The sequence below is a fragment of the Callospermophilus lateralis genome, chromosome 11 (genome assembly GCF_048772815.1).
Source record: "Callospermophilus lateralis isolate mCalLat2 chromosome 11, mCalLat2.hap1, whole genome shotgun sequence".
NCBI lineage: Eukaryota > Metazoa > Chordata > Mammalia > Rodentia > Sciuridae > Callospermophilus > Callospermophilus lateralis.
In genome coordinates, this window is record NC_135315.1 from 34,984,715 (window position 1) to 35,005,352 (window position 20,638).

Sequence of the window (20,638 nt, forward strand, 5' to 3'; positions counted from 1 at the left end):
ATACATTGCTCCTCTTTTTTTATTGCACATCTATAATCCCAGCGGCTTGGGAGGCTGAGACAGGAGGATCAAAGCCAGACTCAGAACCGTGAGGATGCTAAGCAACTCAGTGAGACCCTGTCTCTAAATAAAATACAAAATAGGGCTGGGAATGTGGCTTAGTCATCAAGTGCCCCTGAGTTCAATCTCCAGTACGCAAAACACACACACACACACACTCACACACGTGCATGGACATACACACACTCTTGTTGGGCCTAGTGGTGGTACATGCTTCTAATTCTATCAACTTGGGAGGCTCAGGCAGGAGAATACCAAGTTCAAAAATCGACTGGGTAATTTAGCAAGACCCTGTCTCTCAAAATAAAAAAGACTGGGGATGTGGCTCAGTGGTTAAGTGCCCCTAGTTCAATCCCCAGTACCAATAAATGAATAAATAGAATATGCTTTCTTTCTGAAGTCACTGATTCATTCATTTATTATACATTGTGTGGCTTATTAAATAAGTCTGGTTATTCTTGCCTGCTTTAACAGTGAATGGAAAGCAGCACTCTTTTTGTTGTTTTTTAAGAGGCAGGTCTCTCTATGTAGTCCAAGCAGGTCTCAAACATGTGCTCTCCCTGCTTTGTCCTCTCAAGTAATGGGCATCAATCTTAATTCAAGAATCTAGTATTGGGGGAAAAAAAAAAAACCAACTATCTGTTCTTTAATACTGACACATGGTTTTCAATAATATCAATGAGATTTTTGTGTGCATTCATCCCTTAATTGATTCAATTATTTAAACTGGTAACAAGCATATTCTGACTGATCACTGAAAAATAAATCATAAAAAAAATCACTGACAGGGGCTCAGGTTATGGCTCAGCGGTAGTGCACTTGCCTCGCACGTGTGAGACCCTGGGTTCAATCCTCAGCACCACATAAAAATAAATAAACAAAATAAAGACATTGTGACCATGTATAACTAGAAAGATATTTTTTTAAAAAATCACTGACAAAGAATCATGCAGCTCTAAAATAGAAACAAGTATACAACAAGACCAGCAGTGAATAAGTTCTGTAGCAGAAGTCTTCCTACTGCTAAATAATCACTTGTCACTATTTAGGAACAAAAACAAGGACTAATCAAGCTATTTATAGGAATACCACATATTGCTGCAGCATGGATAACAAGGTTAGACAGACTAAATTCCTTTATTTTTTAAAAAAGGAACAATTTCATAGTTCATAGAATTTATAGTAATTATTCCTGCTGTGTCTTTTTTAAATTCACAGATTATTATTCTGACACTACAAGTGGACTAGGTTTTCTTGTCCCACTTCCTCCTTGAACTTTTCCTTCTCCTCCTTTTATTGGCACTCTGTGAATACATCACATCTATTAGCACAAGCAACTGCTTAGGTTTCTTAGACTCATCCCAGATTAATTTGTGTTGTTAATCTTTCTTGTTATATTCATAAAATACTTATTATATATTGAAAGATTACTCTTTAAAAACATACCTTAAAAGCTTCACTGACTCAGGTATCTCCTCCCATCTATGTTATAAGCCAGTATTAAACAACTAATTACAAATTATGCCTAAGGCACAACTGAAGGTAAATTTTCTTTTTTCTGAAACTGTCTCTTTTTCCTCATCCTTCCTTCCTATAGCTCTTTTATAAAAACAACTATATTTAGTTCTTCCCTACAGAAAGAATGAAGAAATGTGAGCCATTTCAATCCCTTAAACCAAGGTATTTTCACTGTATCTACTCCAAAACAAATAACACACACCAGAACCCAACTAAAATTGACATGTCTGTAGAATAACCTGACATGCATAGTCTAAATATGAACCTTTTTTTTTTTTTTTTTTTTTTTTGGTGCATGTACATTTGGTGGTAGAGTACTGGATTGAAGCCAGGGAGGGGTGCTATACCACTGAGTTCTATCCTCCCAGTTCTTTTGATTTATTTATTTTTATTTGGAGACAGAATCTTGCTAAGTTGCTGTCCTTGAACTTGTGATACACTCAGTGAAATGTGAATAAATCTTAACCCAATTGTCATCACATCTAGATGTTATTAGACATAGGATACTGCAACAATGAAATAAATTAGAGATGTAGTGAACACTTCCCTTTAAGTCAATTAAGGTAACCAAATAAATAAATAAGGCAGATTTGCTTCCACTACTTGTTAGTACAATCAAATTCTAATTATTCTGAATTGATCTAAATATTTCCCCATATTTGGAAAGGGGTACTAGGTTAACAACCAACCATCCCTGTACATAAATTAGTACATGTAAAAATCTCCTTATCAGCCAGGCCTGCGGCCACATGCCTATAATCCCAGCTACTTAAGGAGTGGAAGCTGAGGCAGGAAGACCACAGGCAGAATGTCAGTCTGCCAATTTAGGGATAACCTGTATCAAAATTTAAAATAAAATCAAAATAAGGGCTAGAACTGTAGCTCAGTGTTTACCAAAACCAACAGCAACACTCCTTACTTTAACTTTGGTCTAATTATTAGGTGATTATATCTCAGAATTGAGGTTTGTTTCTTTCTTTCTGAAGACAGGATTTCACAAACCCACCAGGTTTATCAAACTTCTAAGCTCAAAAGATCCTCTTGCCTCAGTCTAATTTTTTTTTTTTTTTTTTTAATCAGTACTGAGGATTGAACCAAGAGCCTTGCACATGCTAGGTATGTACTCTATATCTGAACAATAATCGCCCCCCTCTTTTTTAAATAAATTTTATCTTTTTAAGAATTTAAGATTTATTTTATTTGTGGTTTTTTAATGTGGTGCTGAGGATAGAACCCAGTGCCTCACACATGCTAGCAAGCACTCTACCACTGAGCTACAACCCCAGCCCCTAAATTTTATTTTGAGACAAATCTTGCTAAGTTGTCGAGGCTAGCCTCAAAATTGTTCTCTTGCCTCAGCCACCTAAGTAGTTAGGATTATAGCTATGTGCCTGGCCTAAGAAATAGTTTTTAAACATTTTATGTACAGTTTTCCTAATGCCAATCAACAGACTACAATAATTTTTATTTGAGTTCAACATTGAGTATTTATTCCAATCACAATACTCTCTTGCTCCCTTACCAATGCATAACCATAATGTTTCCTTCTCTATTCTAACTAAAGATCAGCTATTCAAGTAAATCGGGGAACAAAAAAGTAGTGAATACATACAATATTCAGAAAAAGACAAATAGGCAGCCATATGGTGCACACCTGTAATCCCAGCAACTTGGGAGGCTGGGGCAGGAGGATTACAAATTCGAGGCCAGCCTCAGCAACGTAGTGTGACCCTGTCTCAAGATAAAAAATAAAAAGAGCTGGACACATAGCTCAAATGGTAGCGCACTCCTGGGTTCAATCCCTAGTACCATAGGGTGGGGGAGAGAAATAGGCAAGTAAACAAGTTTCAAAGGAAAGAAAGCTTTGACAAGGAATTTCTAAAGGAATATTACTATAAAATAGTCAATTTTTTTGGTAGTGCTGGGGGTTCGAACCCAGGGCCTTCCAGCATGCTAGGTAATCATTCTACCACTGAGCTACACACCCAGCTTGTTAATTTCTAAATGAAAAGATTCCACTTTGTTATATATATTTTTGCCATTTCCATGTTAGAAAAAAGTTAAACAGTAATAATAAAAAAATTGCCTGAATATACAATATAAAATTCTTCTGTATATCCCATTTTAATGGTGAGGCCACTCAAAATATATTCTCAGAAAACCAGATTAGCCTTGTTTTATATTAAAGCAATTATCAATATTACTAATTTTTGGTAGGAAAAAACAGGATGAAAACACAACCAAGTATTTGAGGTCTCATTAAATTAGAGAAGGGGAATTAGATAAGGTAAATTTGTTTCTCAGCATATATTAAACTTATTCAATTTTAACATGGTTAAGAAACAAGAATATGTTTCTTACTCATGTTAACAGACATCCAGTTCTAAGTTCTGCAATTCTAAGATCCAGTTCAATTTTGATTCTGTAGGACCTTATCCAGACTGTTTAATCTCTCAGTGATATTATCAATAAAAGGGATATGTAATACTGATATCAATACCATTTCTGAGTTATTGGGTTCAAATGAATATTATAGATCAGAGTGCTTCAAAACTTCCTAAAGCTTTACAGATGTTCACAGGATCAGAGGGGATCAATAAATTTCAAACACTAATATTCTTCAGGGAACCAAACAGTTTTCTAGTAAGTGGTATACACACAGCTGACATTCAGATTAGTACTGATGTGAAGCTAGCTCTCTGACAACAAATTACATAACAAAGATCCATCACCTTGAATTTAGCTCAAAATTCCATTTTATCAATAATCTAAAATGTATTTGTAGGCAACACTAACCAAAGGAATTCTATTAAAACAGAACCTTAAAATTACAGAACTATACCTTGACTGGTGGTGTAGAACATGGAGAAGGAGTCATCACACAGGTTTCCTGACTATTATAAGAAGGGCTATCAGTCAGGTTCAGATAGAGCTCATCTTCATTGGTGAAGTGTCCCTGATTGTCCACTCCTGGAGAGATGCAGATTACTATGGCACTGGTGTTATCTGCCCGAAGCATACGCTGCCTCCAGCGGCCTAGTGCCCGATTCACAAGCATTTTGGCACAAGATTGTCCAGGCTCACCCTGTATTTAAAAAAAAAAAAAGAAAATTAACTCACATTTAGTTGCCACTAAATATGTATCAAATTAAAAAATGGGTATTCAATGTGACCTAAGTAAATAAAGCTCCCAAATTTTCAAATATTATCCATAATTCCCATAGCTATTTTGAAGTAGTATTTCTAAATTTAAAAAAAAATAACAAAGACCTAATTTCTTTAGAAGAGCTCCTACAAATAAAAAATGATGACCTAACATACAAATTATTAAAGAAAATTGATAAGGAAATATAAACAGCTCTCTCTCTAAATATAGATATATAAAAGGTCAGTGTCATTCCTAAAAGGAAAAAAGTATTAAAATTAGTTCCAGTATACAGAGAAAATAAATGCCAACAAAAAGAAAAGAATCTCATGTTATATAAATAAATATGCCCTGAAATAAAAGAACACCATGTATGAATTCAAAACTTGCTAAATTTTCAGCTGGAGACATGGCTCAGTGATAGAGCAAGCAGCTAGCTTGCATATAACCCTGGGTTTAAGCCCTATCATTGCAAACAACAAACAAACCAAAACAATTACTAAAAGTTCTGGGGATGTAGCTCAATGATACAACATGTATTTAACATGTACCAGGCCCTGGGTTCAATACCAAGCACCAAAAGAAAAAAAAACTTTTTTCTTCTAAGTCTCAAAGAATAGAAATGAAAATGTGTTCCAAAAATAGTGCTAAATGTCTTAAATTGTTATGTGAAAACTTTAAAAATTAGTACATTGTTTTATGTGATAAAAAAATTAATGTAAATTCAAAACTATTAATGCACTATAACATACTATGATGCACATTATATATGATATAAATTTATTAGAGCACTACTAGCACTATATAAATTCATTTATAATTAACTGAATGCAAAGTACAGTAATTCATCTGGATGTCTTCTATCTCTGAAGTTTATATATTCAATAGGATAAAGAGCTGAATTTTCTTCATCTTCTCCTTGGGAAAAAAGGAAATCATCTTCATTTGGGATTATTCATCCTGGATGCATTCCTACAACACACGCACATGGCAAATAACTCCGCTTAGCTACTTTGTTTAAAATTTTAATATTGGAGATGAGGTGTAGCTCAGGGTACAGCACTTGTGAAAGGCCCTGAGCTAGATCACCACCACTGGAAAAGACACACACACACACAGCCATCCATCCTTACATTCCCAAGACAAGTCTGACTTTTTCATATACATATTTTTTTACCACTACCTTTTCCCCTCTTTCTTATACCTTCTTTGTCCAGTTTATAATCAAGATTTACTAGTGTTATAAAATAAAGGTACTAATAAAATTACAGTCTTATATAAGTCTTCTCAGTCTTATATTTTCTGAAGCTGTTTACAATACAGGAATTTATCTAATGCTACAAGTGCTTGTTGCCACTTGTATAGTGTCTGTTTTGATAGATACATTTTAAAACCAATGAAATTGATTTCATGGTTACAACTGATGTATACATTAAAACTTTAATAAAAATTCCTTCATGAGTTAATTTGCCCTTTTTTAGATAAGAATTTTTTCTTCTTTTTTTCAAATTTATTTGCATAAAGTTGTTTCAGAATTGTGGGGTTTTCTTTTTAAATCTTTTTTTTTTTTTTCTTTTCTTTTTTGGTACTGGGGATTGAAGCCAGAGGTGCTTTACCACTGAGCTACATCCCCAGTCCTTTTTACTTGTATTTTTAAACAGGATCTTGCTAAGTTGCTGAGGCTGGCCTTGAATTTGTGATCCTCCTGCCTCGGTCTCTAGAGTACCTGAGATTAACAGGCATGTGCCATCACACTTGGCTAGAGATATTTATAAGTGGAATTATGTCCACTCAAACTTTTTGTGCATTTTTGCTTGTTCTAAGAATATCAATCATACCTCATTTGTCTTTTTAAAAGAACAATCTCCCCCTACCCAATTTTGTGAATCTCTAGATCATTAATTTCTGTTCTTTACTATTTTCATTCTCCTATTTGGAGACTTTAACCTGATGTTCTTTTAAGAAGCTGCTCTTTTTTACTTTTTAAATATTTTTTTGGTTATCAATGGACCTTAATTTATTTACATGCAGTGCTGAGAACAAATCCAGTGCCTCACACATGCCAGGCAAGTGCTCTACCACTTAGTTACAGCTGCAGCCCCAGATGTTCTTTCTTTATGGCTTTCTGACTGGATCACTGAGATCAAAAGCATCCTAATTTCTTTATTTTATTTTATTTTTTTAAGAGAGAGAGAGAATTTTTAATATTTATTTTTTATCTTTGTTTGTATGTGGTGCTGAGGATTGAACCCGGGCCACACGCATGCCAGTCGAGCGCGCTACCGCTTGAGCCACATCCCCAGCCCCAATATTTTTATTTTTTATTTTTATGTGGTGCTGAGGATCGAACCCAGGGCCTTATGCATGCTATCCTAATTTCAAAAGGTGAAAAAATATGCACCTCATAATTGAGGAAAGGCAGCATTAACCTCTACTACATGAATCTATTACATTACCCAGAGCATATCACTTTCCAGACACTAGCTTAGGACTCACTGTTTCAGTATGCCTGTTTCTCTTCCCACATTATTAGTGAAAAAATAAATTCACATTAAGCTATTTTCACTACCATACCTACATTTTTGCTTCAGCTCACTATAATTCTGCAGATTTAGATCCCCTTATTTTTTGTCCTTTTCAACTTTACAGTCTTGCTAAATGATCTCATATAGTGTCAATGATCTTCTGAACTCACTAATTATTTCCAGGCTTCACTCTCAAATATGAGTAACTGTCTACTGATACTATCTATCTAGATGAACCATAGGTACCTCCAAGTCAATACATCCACATATGAAATATACACTTCCCCTCAAGTAAAATAATGTGCTGCTTCTTAAAAATACCTCTACCAGGGTCAGAAAGTTGGATGTTATCACTTTTTCCTTCTTATAAGCCCAAATTCCATCACAATTCTATCACTCATGAATTTCTTCTGTTTTCTTTCTTCTTCTTTTCTTTTTTTTTTTAAACATTGTTGCCTTAGATTAAATTTGCAAGTTTTCCTATTTGGAATATAACATTGGCCCCTTAAAGGAAGTCTAATATACCCATTAATAAAAGTTTCATTACACTAGCAACAAGAAAAGAATATGAAGAGAGCTGGATATCCGATTATATAACTATTCACCTTCTCTTAGGGATCCTTCACTAATCATTACTACCACCCATTCTTTTTCAATGCCAAACTTGTACCTGTTTGATTGTATTATTAAGCTAGATATTCTTCCTGTGCTTCGTAAGTAACAGATAGGCTCATATCCATTATTGTTTACCCTCTAGTTTCAAGTGTTTAATGAGCAAACTATATAAAATCAGCTTTCCAATAACTCTCTACTGCCTGACTATAAACATTTAAGTCCATAACAGACCAATCCAAACCTTTTTGCCTCATCTCCTTTTGCTTCCAAGGCACACCAAGCTACTTGTGAAACCTGAAACCTGTGTCATATTCACCTCTTATTTCTGGCTTTATACATGGTATTTTCTTTGCATGGTAAGCTTCTTTCTTCTCCCTTGTTCTATTACCTGGAAAATTCACCCCATCATTAAGACTTGTTCAAATATCACTCTCTTCCAGAAATACAGTCTCCCCGAGTTTCCTGTCTTTCTCTATTTCCCAGTTCTTATAGACTTGTAATTATTGTCATATGGATGTTTCCTGCAATACTCATTCTGGAAACTGTTTGGTAGCCTACAAAACTGGCTTTTGTCTTTGTCATGTCATGCAAGTATCTCTGAGATCATTAAAGAGTTCTGAATTACAAAAAAAAAAAAAAAGATTTCTAAATCTAGACAGGCACAGAAGCACATTCCTTTAATCCCAGTTACTCTGAAGGCTAAGGTAGAAGGATCCCAAGTTCAAAGAGGTCAGCTTGGGCAACTTGGCCAGATGCTATCTCAAAACAAACCAACAAAAACTGATGAGTATGCCCAGTGGTATAGCACTGCCTAGCATGTGTAAGGCCCAGGATTCAACCCCTAACACTATCCATGCCACAAATCTATAATCCATTAGATAAAATAATTTTCATATTATTAAATCTTCTTTGATATTTGACAATGTAACACATTAAGTCTTAAGAAAACAATATGAATTGAAACAACTCATAGCTTAAAGAACTTACAATCTGAAAAGATTGATATTTATATATTCTATTAGTTGTTTGGGTTGTTTTGGTTTTTTGGGGGGTGGGTGGGTGGGTGGGTGCTAAGGAGTGAAGCCAGGCTCTGATGAGCTATATTCCAAGCCTATATATTCTGTTTGTAATAAAAAATATTCAGTCCTAAAAAATAAGTACTAAAATTATTGAGTAATTGCTCACCATCAAGTATTTTTTATCCTCCTGGTCCTGGCACATTGAGATGGCATCCTGGGGTGGAATCATATTCCAAAGTCCATCACTCCCCAAGATGATATATCTGTGCTTCTGAGGATCAAGAGTGTGGACACTTGTGTCTGGTTCAGGTGACACCACAAACTCACCACTGAAGAAATCATAGCTCCACAAATCACCTGAGGAAAGAAAGCAGAAGAAATAAGTAGTATTATTTCAAAGCTAATGGTATCAGATCAACAGGTTAAAGGAAAAAATGTACATGTTCATGTCCATAGATACAGAAAAACATTTAATAAAATCAAAATCCACTCATAATTAAAAATTTGCCAGCAAACCAGGAATAAAAGGAAATTCCCTTAACCTGATGATGAGGTGGCACACACTATAATCACAGTGACTTAGAGAGGCAGAAGAATTAAAATTTGGAGGCCAGTGTCTGTAATCTAGTGAGACCCTGTTCCAAAATAAAAAAGAACTGGGATATAGCTCAGTTGTAGAGTATATGTAGGTTCAATTCTCCATAGTAAAGGAAGGAAGGGAGAGAAAGAGGGAGGAAGGAAATCTGTAGAAGGAACTGAGGATTTACCTCAGTGGTAGAAGGCTTGCCTGATATATGGTAGGCCTGGGTTCAATCCCCAGCATCTATGAATCTCTCTCTAACTAACCTCACCGCACCCCTGCCCTCCACACACATACACACAAACAGAAATCTGCAGCAAATATTTTACTTTTTTTTTTGGGTGGGGGGGGGTGTCCCAGGCTGGCCTGAAAATTGTGGACCTCCTGCTTCAGCCTCCTTAGCTGCTGGGATTACATGCCCACACCAATGTTCTTGGCTCATCTTACTTAAACATAGGCTATTGAAAGCATTCCTTTCAAAATGAATAAAAAAGAAAACTGCCTAGTATTATCATTTCTCTTCCAATATTATACTGGAGTTCCTTCTGAGCACAGTAATATGATAAAAATAAGTAAATTGAAAAGGCAATGAGCCATCATTATTTATAGATAATTTCAATTTTACATGGACCACCAAAAAGAAATTAACTATTATAGTTAACAGGAAAATGTAGAAAGGTTGTTAAATATGAGCCTATATATAGAAATCAACTGTATATACAATGACAATGTGAATTTAAAACAATTCCATTTAAAACATGAACCAAATGTACACACCTAGGAATAAAATTAACAAAAGTTTCAAAAGCAAATAGGTACCAGTAAAAGGTATTTAAGATGAGAGAGCTCTCTGAACAAATTTTTTAAAACCTCACCATGCTTGGTGGTGTACACCTGTAATTCCAGCAATTGGAGAGACTAAGGCAGGGAGATCACAAGTTCTAGACCAGCCTCAGCAATTTAGCAACAATCTGTCTCAAAATTAAAAAATGAAAAAGACTGCGGATATAGCTCAGCGGCAGAATGCCCCTGGGTTCAAGCCCTAGTACCCTGCCCCCAAAAGAAAATTACAGAGGTGTTTTTTTGTTTGTTTATTTGGTTTTCTTTTGGTGATATTAGGAATTGAACCAGACCTTTGCACATGCTAGGCAAACATTCTACCACTGAGCTACATCTTCAATCTTTTAAATTTTGTTTTTATTAAGAGACAGAGTGTTACTAAATTGCCCAAGCTGGGCTAGAATTTGGGATTTTCCTTACTCAGCCTCCAGAGTAGGTAGGGAGTATAAGCATGCACCACCAGGCCCAACTTCTGATTCATTCAAATGACAGACCGCATATATTGCATTTGGATTATGTGAACTTAAGTGGACTCATTTATTCCAGTAGTTTCCTAGCAAATTCTTTGGGATTTTTTAATGCAACCTTGTCTTTTCTGGATAAAGATGATTTTAATTTTATGCTGAATCATGAGATTATATTTCATATTTTACCACTAAATACTAATATTTCAGCATGTATCTCCTAAACATGTGGATGTTCTCCTACATAACCATACTCCAGAATTTAATACTAACACCATATTGTATAAGGTAAAGTCCATGTTTAAATTTCCCAGTTGTTCCAATAATGCAATTTTAATATCCAAGATTTATTGAAGAATCATTCATTACATTTAATTGTCAAATTTTTTGCTGTTTTTAACCCAGAAAAGTTCCCTATTTTTGTTTGGTTTTGTCCTTCATGGAATTGACAGATGTAAAGAGTTCAAGTCATATTAAAGAATGACCCTTTAATTAGACAACTCCTGTCCTAAAGATGGGGATGTAGCTCAGTGGTAAGAGTACTTGCCTAGGAAGCAAGGCTAAATTTGATACCCAGCACCATGAGCACACACAAAAACAATTTGTTCCTCACCAAAACATGCCATATTTTAGGGATGATTCTTGAATCCCCACTTTTTTTTTTTCCCCCTTTTCTTTGCAGTACTGGGATTGAACTCGGGGATACTCCACCACTGAGTTACTCTACCCAGTCTTTTTAAAATTTTTTATTTTGAGACAGGGTCTCACTAAGTTGCTGAGACTGGCCTCAAGCTTACAATCCTTCTGCCTTAACCTCCCAAACTATTGGGATTACAAGAATGCACCACTAAACCCAACTTACATGGCTTTATCTAAGATCAAATAAGTAGTAGGGGTCAGAAATGGGCCTTTAAATAAAAGTTTTGGTGAAGGTTTGCTCACCAAAACAGAATCACAGAATATCATTTCCTTGGGTCCTAAAGGAAGGAAATTTAGACATTGGCAGACATGGTTGTTGACTGCTAGCTGGTCATTTCCCCTTTTTACTCCTTAGAGGGCGCTGAAGAGACACCAGAAGAGAGGAGGCCCTGTCCTGATTCTAAGGAACACTCATTTGCTTGTTCCTGTGGCACCTAGCAGCCAGCAGTCCACAGGATAACCAGAAAATTTCTGTACCCCCTCATCTATAGGTGATTTCCATGGAATTTCCTAAACAACTTTTGCCTCCTCTAATCCATACTCAAACTACAACCAAATCATCTCTTTAAAACACAAATCTAGCCAGGTGTGGTACTATATGCCTATAATTCCTGTAACCTAGGAGGATGAGGCAGCAGGATCACAAGTTCAAGCTATTCTCAGCAATTTAGCAAGGACCTAAGCAACTTATGTCTCAAAACATAAAAAGGACTAGGGATGTAGTGCCATGGTAGAATGCCCCTGGGTTCAATTCTCAGTACCAAAAAAAAAAAAAAACGTTAAACATAAGACAGTTTGCTGTGTTAACCATGAAACAGCTTCATATACCTTGTTTATTGCATCTCAATTCCATCAAGAGGATGCATCATGTGACTGACCTATACCATCTAAGTTTATGTAAGTACACTCTAACACTTGTACAACAATAAAATAACCTAAGGACACTTTGTGTGTGTGTGTGTGTGTGTGTTGTCTAAGGATTGAACTCAGGGGCACTTAACCACTGAACCACATCCTCAGCTCTTCTCATTTTTTATTTTGAGATAGGGCCTCACTAAGGTGCTTAGGGCCTTAACTAGTTGCTGAGGCTGGCTTTGCACTTGTAATACTCCTGCCTCAGCCTCCCAAGACACTGGAATTACAGGTGTGCGCCACCATGCATGGCCTACATTTTGCAGAACATATCTCCATCTTTTAGCAGCACATGACTGTATAATAAAGGACCTTAAATTAGCACTTTCACCTAGAAGACCAGAGAAACATGTTAACCAATTTTGAATATGTAAATTACTATCATGCAACAGATAAAGTACACTGCTCTGTTTTTGTTTTAGCATACAAAACTAGGGATGATATCTGAAAGAGTCATGGAGGCAAATTTTTAACTCACAATAAAATAACAATTAGATCAGTTGGATAATGTAAATCTGTGCTTTGTAAGTAAAGATTACTGGGGCTGGAGAAGAGTATCACTGGACTGAGCAGGACTATTTGAACCAGAAAAACCAGCTGATTTTTCTGCTACCTCTTTATCAGTCCCTCTTATTTGTCTTCTACATATTCACTTACGGGTTTCAAAACTTGCTTAAAATGCTTGGCACACTCACACACATAGACAAAATAACTTGACATCTACTTTGGTTCACCTTACCTAGAGTAAGATCCTGCCCTCAGTTCAATGAGTTCCCTGTTTAAAGACAAACAAACAAAAAACCCTCAGCCACACGTGATGGCACATGGCTGTAATACCAGATACTGGGAGATTGATGCAGGAGGATCTCAAATTTGAGACCAGCTCAGCAACTTAGTGAGGCCCTATCTCAAAATAGAATTAAAAGGGTTGGGGATATAGCTTGGTGGTAAAGCACCTTCCGTACAAGGCACTAGGTTCAATCCCCACAAACCACAAAATGGAAACAAAACCTCCCACTATCTATTTATTTATTTGGTACTGGGGATTGAACCCAGCAACACTTTACCACTGAGTTTTATCCCCAGTCCTTTGATTTTTATTTTTTGAGATCAAGTCTCGCTAAGTTGCTTAAGGCCTTGCTAAATTGCTGAGGCTGGCCTTGAACTTGAGATTCTCCTGCCTCAGCCTCATACATCACTGGGATTACAAGAATGTGCTATGCACTTAGCCCCTCTGGTCAATTCCTTGCCTCTCATGCCCTGTTTTTTGTTGTTGTTTTGTTTGTTTGTTTGTTTGTTTCTAGTATTGAACCCAGGGATGCTTTACCACTGAGCTACATCCCAGTCCTTTTCTTTTATTTTTTATTTTGATACAGCATCTCACTAAATTCCAAAACTGGCCTCAGACTCCTGAGTTTCTGGGATTACAGGCATGTGCCACCATGCCCAGTCATGCCCCCATTTTCAATGCTCACTAATGATACAAATGATGGTAATCAACCAAACTTACCTTCTAACCTGAAATGTAAGCAGCAGCTAATTATCATCTTCTCCCCTTCTTTTTCCTTGCTAACACTGGAAGATTAATAGTATTACATGCTTATACTATGAATGACCTCAATAACTTATTCTTCTAGTTCTGAAAAAAAATCTATAAAATATATAAAGTACCTAGAGTATTACAATAGGCTTCTGAATGATATATCTTTGCCTCCACTTTGATCTCCCTGAAATAGCTAAGATGATTGTCAAAAACAAACTGGATCATGTCACTGACCCAATTCAATAAATAATAATAACAACTAACATTTATAGAGTACTATGTGCCAATCTTAAAACACTTCACATGTATTACTTCACCCAATAATCACAACAGTATGAGACAAATACTTGTTATAGTTTGAATGTGCCCCCTCCAAAACTAATTTGAACTTTAATTGCCCTATCACTATATGAAGAGGTGGGATCTTTAAGAGGAGATTAGGATATGGAGTTCCACCCCTTATTGGTGAGATTGATGCCTTTAGAAAGGTGAGCTTAGCCTTCTCTTGCTCGCTCATCTTGTTTCCTCCATGTGATGAGGCATTAAGGACCTCACCAGATACCAGCATCTTGATATTGAAATTCCTAAACTCCAAAATGTGAGCCATAAACTTCTGTTCATTATAAAGTACCCAGTCTTCTGTCACAGCAATGCAAAACAGATGGAGACAATACCATTTATTAGGCCCCCCAAAAAAGATATGTCACAAAATGTAAGTAATTTGGGGCTGGGGTTGTGAGTCAGTGGTAGAGCACTTGCCTGGCATATGTGAGGCACTGGGTTCGATTCTCAGCACTACATATAAATAAATGAATAAAATAAAGGTCCATCAACAACTAGAAAATACATATTTTAAAAATTGTAAGTAATTTGCCCAAGTTTGCACAATAAATAACAATACTGAGATGGAAAACTAGGCATTTTGGCTTTAAAGTCCATCTTTATCCCACCACAGTATACTTCCTCTCCTATTTTTGTCTTGTCTGTGTGTGTGTGATGCTTGGGATCAAACAAGGGCTTCATGTATGCTAAGAAAATTGCTGAGCTATACACAAAAGCATTTCTTTCTTTCTTTTTATTTTCTCCCCTTTCCCCTCTGTCTCCAACTCCCCACTTCCTCCTCCCTCTATTTCTTCAATGGAAGACCCACTATGTTGCCAAGGCTGGTCTTAAGCTTGTGGGCTCAAGCAATCCTTCTGCCTCAGCCTCCCAAGTAGCTAGAATTACAGGCATGCACCACCACATCCAATTTTTTAAACTTTTATTTTTATTTTTTGCAGTACTGGAGGTTAAACCCATGGTGCTCTAACACTGAGCTATATTCTAGCCCTTTTTAAATTTTTTTAAATTTTGAGACAGGTTCTTGCTAAGGCTGGCCTCAAACTTGAGATCCTCATGCCTCAGCCTCCTGAGTCACTGAGATTATAGACATGTGCCACACTACACTTGGCCTATTTCTTTAAAATATTTTGTTCTTACTATATGTGATAGTCTAGAATAGAGAATCTGATTGGTCTACATAGGATCATATGCTCCTCTTATATATTTTATTAAAAGACCTTGAAAATGAATATTTAAGACTTCACATAGCACAATAGATACGATTTCCCAAAAGGAAATTATTTAAAACGAAGCAAGAATATATACTGGGTACCCCCCACCTTTGCAATCCAAATGTCCACTAGCCATCTATGTGCCCTGGCAAAGCTTTGGCTCTGTTTGCTATTTTCCTTTGCCCCTTTCCCTCCTTGAGATCCTACTTAAATATCACCTCCTTAACAAAGTTTCCTTAATCAGTCCTTCATAAAGTAGATCGCTCCTAATACCCACTATCCCTCCCATCAACTACTGGCACACCACTTGTTTAATTCCTTTAAAGATGACATCTTTTAGAATGATTTTCTCATTTGTTTATTATCTATTCCCCCAACTAGGATATAGACTCCATTAAGAACAGGACTATATGCCTTTGATCATCAAAGATCAATAAGAAATGGTATATGGTAGGTATGATGGTCATTTTAAAAGGCAGATCAGGTGTTCTTATTCCTTAACTTACATCCTACAATGCTTCCCACTGCAATGAAACCAGAATGTAAGTTTCTACTATGATATGGACCATGTTCACTTCACCAACTTCAGTCTTCTGACATTCCTAGTACATGCTGAATTATTTTGCATTTCAGGATCCTTGCCTAGAATATTCTTCCACAGGTTCTTCACAAGACTAGCTCCTTCTTCATCCTTCAAATCTCAATTTAAAAAGTAGCATCTCCACCACACTATCTAAAACAGTTTTCCCTAAAACAGTTTTCCCTTCTAAATTATTTATTTATTTATTTATTTATTGAGAGAGAGAGAGAGAGAGAGAGAGAGAGAGAATTTTTAATATTTATTTTTTTAGTTTTCGGCAGACACAACATCTTTGTTTGTATATGGTGCTGAGGATTGAACCCAGGCCGCACGCATGCCAGGCCAGCGCGCTACCGCTTGAGCCACATCCCCAGCTCTAAAATATTATTTATCACAGCACACTGTTTACTTCTTTCATGATATTTCCTAATCTGTAATTACTTCACTTATAAGCTTACTTCCCTATTGCCTATCTCTTCAATTACATGGCTTTACTCTATGAGGACAGGAAGTACATCTGCATTATACCTTCTAAGCCCAACATAATGCCTAGCACCAAGTTAGTATTCAAATATCTATTAGAAGAAAATAGAAGAGAAGGAACAATTTGGTGTTTTCTTAGAGATATTAAAACTACAGCCATCTAGCAGAGTCAATGCAAGATATTAAAATAGCTATAGTGCTCTAGCCTTCCTTCCAAAGCCAAGTAGACTAGACAAGAACCATTTTATTTTGTCATGGACAATTTATTTTGCTAGCCAAAGAAAAAAAGAGCCTTGAAGATTCTTAGGAATATTAAGGGTTGAAGTAGGAAAGGACATTTAAAAATAGTTTTAAGGGTAACATTAAGCCTAGGCATAATATATGTCCCTAAGTATAGATGGAAGTAGCAAAACACTGATTATGATTCATGACTAAAGAACAACTAGCATTGAAATATATACCTTCACTTTTTCTTCAATCAGGTTTTAAATCATTAACATCATCATATCTCTATCCTCATAATGTGCCAACTAACAGATTAGATTAGCTCTGTGTCCCCTTCTATTTTATCATCATATATTGTAAAAATCTAACATGATTTTACCAAAAGTAAGTCCTACTTACCAAGTGCTCTTGCTACTGCCAGAAAGGGAATCTGGTCAATAACTGTGCTCCTTCTAACAGGTCCATTGTGAGTGAGCCGAGGTCTTTTCCAAACTACACGGTTCACCCCAGACTTGTTCATGACACTAAAAAACAAAGTTCACGTGAATTCTCTAAATGATTAAAAGATAACACCTAAGATAGCTCAACATGTCATATAACTAATGAAAGTAAAATTATATTCTCATAAAATAATGATTTATCTGTTTCAGATACAAAGACACATAAGCCAAAGCTGCTCTTCAATGATGAAAGACAAAATAGGATAAGATTACATGAGGAAAATTTGGAACTGATTGAAATAGACCAGAAAAAAAAACCAAATGAAATAATGTGGAGCAAAAGTGAAAATATATAGTAAGACTCAAAAAAGAAAAATGAGATAAAGAAAAGAAGGAAAATAATGAAAAAGTAAACAAGATCAACTAAAAAAATAACAAAAAAAAAAAAGAAAGAATGTGAAGAAAAACTGATAACTATCACATCCCAGAAAAATGCAAGATTCAAATAATTGGAGAGATAGGAGTTTCTAGCCAGGCATGGTGGTAAACACCTGTGATCCAGCAACTTGAGAAGGCAAGAAGAACACAAGTTCAGGATCCACACCTCAGCAACTTAGCAGGACCCTAGGCAATTTAGCAAGAGCCTGTTTCAAAATAAAAAATAAATATGGCTGCAGGGGCTGGGGTTGTGGTTCGGTGGTAGAGCACTTGCCTAGCACATGTGAGGCACTGGGTTTGATCCTCAGCACCACATGAAAATAAAAATAAAATAAAAGAATTATGTTAACATAGAACAGAAATTCCAAAAAAGTTACTCATTTACCATCCTTTTTGAGAACTCTCAGTTCTGAAAGCAACATCTAACATCAAAACAAGAGTTAGACTATCAAGGAAGATTGTTTTGTTATTATGCTTTCTTTAGTGCTGATCCTCAGAAAGGAAACAGAGAGTTAAGTGAACTGGCCATTCACAAGACTCTATGAAACATGAGTTAAGACTCTACCAAAGAAGAATTACACTGAGAAGGGATGTCGATATTCTGCCTGTATATCATCATAAAGCCCTATAGTTCCTTCCTAAATCTGTTCTCTAAAAGGAAAAGCTTAATACTTAAGTCATTTCAATATAGCTATTTACTAAGAGTTCTTTTGATACTTAATAGTCAAAGATATTATGGTCTCTCTGTTTCTGAGGAGCAAAAAGAATCTATAATGGTACTGATTAAACATAAAAATTTTAAATTCAGTATCAACAAAACAAAGCAATGTTAGAAATGATGCTACTTTTATTACACTCCCTGCTGTTGTCCTGTATGATTAAAAGGCACATAAAAAGGAACAGCCTGACATGCAGAGAGCTGACTGAGCAGTAACAGAAGGCAGAAAAACAGAGTACTGGCCAATTGGCTAGGTTGGGATAGAGGGAAGTAAGGAAATAACTTATCATAAAATGGCTCAATTTTTGCAGAAAGACACCTGCTCACAAAGAGCATCTCTCCAACAGTCCAGATGGTATTTTAGTGATAAAGCAAAAAATAAAAACTTTTTAAAAATGTAATTAAAATAAAAGAAAATATAACATTAAAAACTCGAGTTAAAAAGTAAAGAATTAATAGCTAAAAATGTTTTTTTCAAAAGATTAAGAAGGATCAGGCCTAAATATTGCAGAACCCAAATATTTCAGGAAATCTATTTATAAATGCAAAGCCCACTTCTCATAACTACCAGTAAAGGTCTCAAGATATTAGACTGATCTTCATACTCATAGGATTAAATAAACTAGAGCTAAAAAATTGGTGTATTTACATTGCAGGATAAAGTACGCCTGCATGGCAGCTTCAAGGATACTATCTTTAGAAACGACCCTTAAAGGACATCACAGATGAGACCATCTCCTACTTGAGCTTTATTTACCTCAATTACAAGCATTTCTTATTTTAAGAAAATATATATCCAGAAGCCATTTTCTAATTCCCCAAATGACAGTGCAATTGTAAGGAAACAAGGCCACATGGTCTAGTTTAGACTAATTCCTTTAGCACATAAAATTTATACTAACAATGGCCCATGATTATACTTGACCAATATCATTCCCCAGTATTTTCCCTTTCCTAGAGACAGGGTCTCACTGAATTGCTTAGGGCCTTGCTAAGTTGCTGAGGCTGACTTTGGACTTGTGATCCTCCTGCCTCAGCCTCCTGAGCTTCGGAGATTATAGCTCCACTATGCTAGACAAGTCAAACTCCATACTTTTAAGGAACTCCAGGTCTGTGCTTAGAAAGAAATTTAGCCAGGCAGCACACACCTGCAATCCCAACAGCAAAAGAAGATGAGGCAGGAGGATTTCAAATTTAAGGCCAGACTCAGCAACTAAGAAAGGCCATAAGCACTTAATGAAATCCTGTCTCAAAACTCAAAAAATGGGGGCTGGGGATGTGGCTCAAGCAGAAGCACGCTCGCCTGGCATGCGCGGGGTGCTGGGTTTGATCCTCAGCACCACATAAAAATTAAATAAAGATGTTATGTCCACTGAAAACTAAAAAATAAATATTAAAAAATTTCTCTTTCTCTCTCTCTCTCCCTCTCTTAAAAAAAAAAAAAATGGTTGGGGCCATAGCTCAGTAGTCAAGCACTCCTGGATTCAATCCCTCATAAAAAAAAAAAAAAAAAGAGAGAGAGAGAGAGCGCGAGAGAGAAAGTTATGGTCTATTCAACGTGTTCTCTACCCATATGCAGTTCCATTAAAGGGTCATTCTAGGCCAAGCACACACAGCACATGCCTGTAATCCCAGCAACTTGGAAAGCTGAAGCAGGAGGATCACAAGTTTGAGGCCAGCATGGTCAACTTAGCAAGACCTTGTAACAAAATAAAATTTTAAAAAGGAGACAGGTGAAGGTGTCCATACCTGTAATACCAACTGCTGAAGAGGCCAGGGATATAGCTCAGCGGTAAAGCACCTTGGATTCTATACCCAGAAACAAAAGGAAAAGTGCACACCAACCTTGATAATAAATGTTTTAATCTGTTCTTGTGTCTATCAAATAGTAAAAAAAGTGTCTTAAGATCTCCCAGCTGGGAATGGTGATGCATACTTATAATCCCAACAGCTCAAGAAGCTGAGGCAGGAGGATCACATGTTCAAGACCACCCTCAGCAATTTAGTGAGACCCTATCTCCAAAATAAAAAATAAAAAGAGCTAGAGATGTGGCTCAGGGGTTGAGTACCCCTGGGTTCGATTCCTTGGTACAAACAAACAAACAACAACAAAAGCATCAAACAAACAAATGGAAGGGAGTTCAGAAGAGGAAAGGGATGGGAGAGGGAAAATAGGAGGGAAAGGGAAAATACTGGGGAATGATATTGGTCAAATTATATTTTGATATTGTACACATATAGATATGTAACAAACCTCACTATTATGTACAAATATAATGCA

At 36.2% G+C, this 20,638-nt stretch overlaps 1 protein-coding gene across 3 annotated transcripts in view; it reads right to left on the reverse strand.

The window, feature by feature from the left end:
• Ppm1d (protein phosphatase, Mg2+/Mn2+ dependent 1D) overlaps positions 1-20,638 on the reverse strand; it is a 42,781-nt gene that overhangs the window by 3,430 nt on the left and 18,713 nt on the right. For 2 of the 3 annotated variants that reach the window (XM_076869592.1, XM_076869591.1), the window contains exons 3-6: positions 20,107-20,166; positions 17,161-17,285; positions 9,049-9,239; positions 4,421-4,663 (exon numbers count right to left, since the gene is read on the reverse strand). In XM_076869592.1, coding sequence (XP_076725707.1) covers positions 4,421-4,663; positions 9,049-9,239; positions 17,161-17,285; positions 20,107-20,166 — 619 coding nt within the window. The remainder of the gene's footprint in view (positions 1-4,420; positions 4,664-9,048; positions 9,240-17,160; positions 17,286-20,106; positions 20,167-20,638) is intronic. The other variant, XM_076869593.1, reaches the window with a different exon arrangement.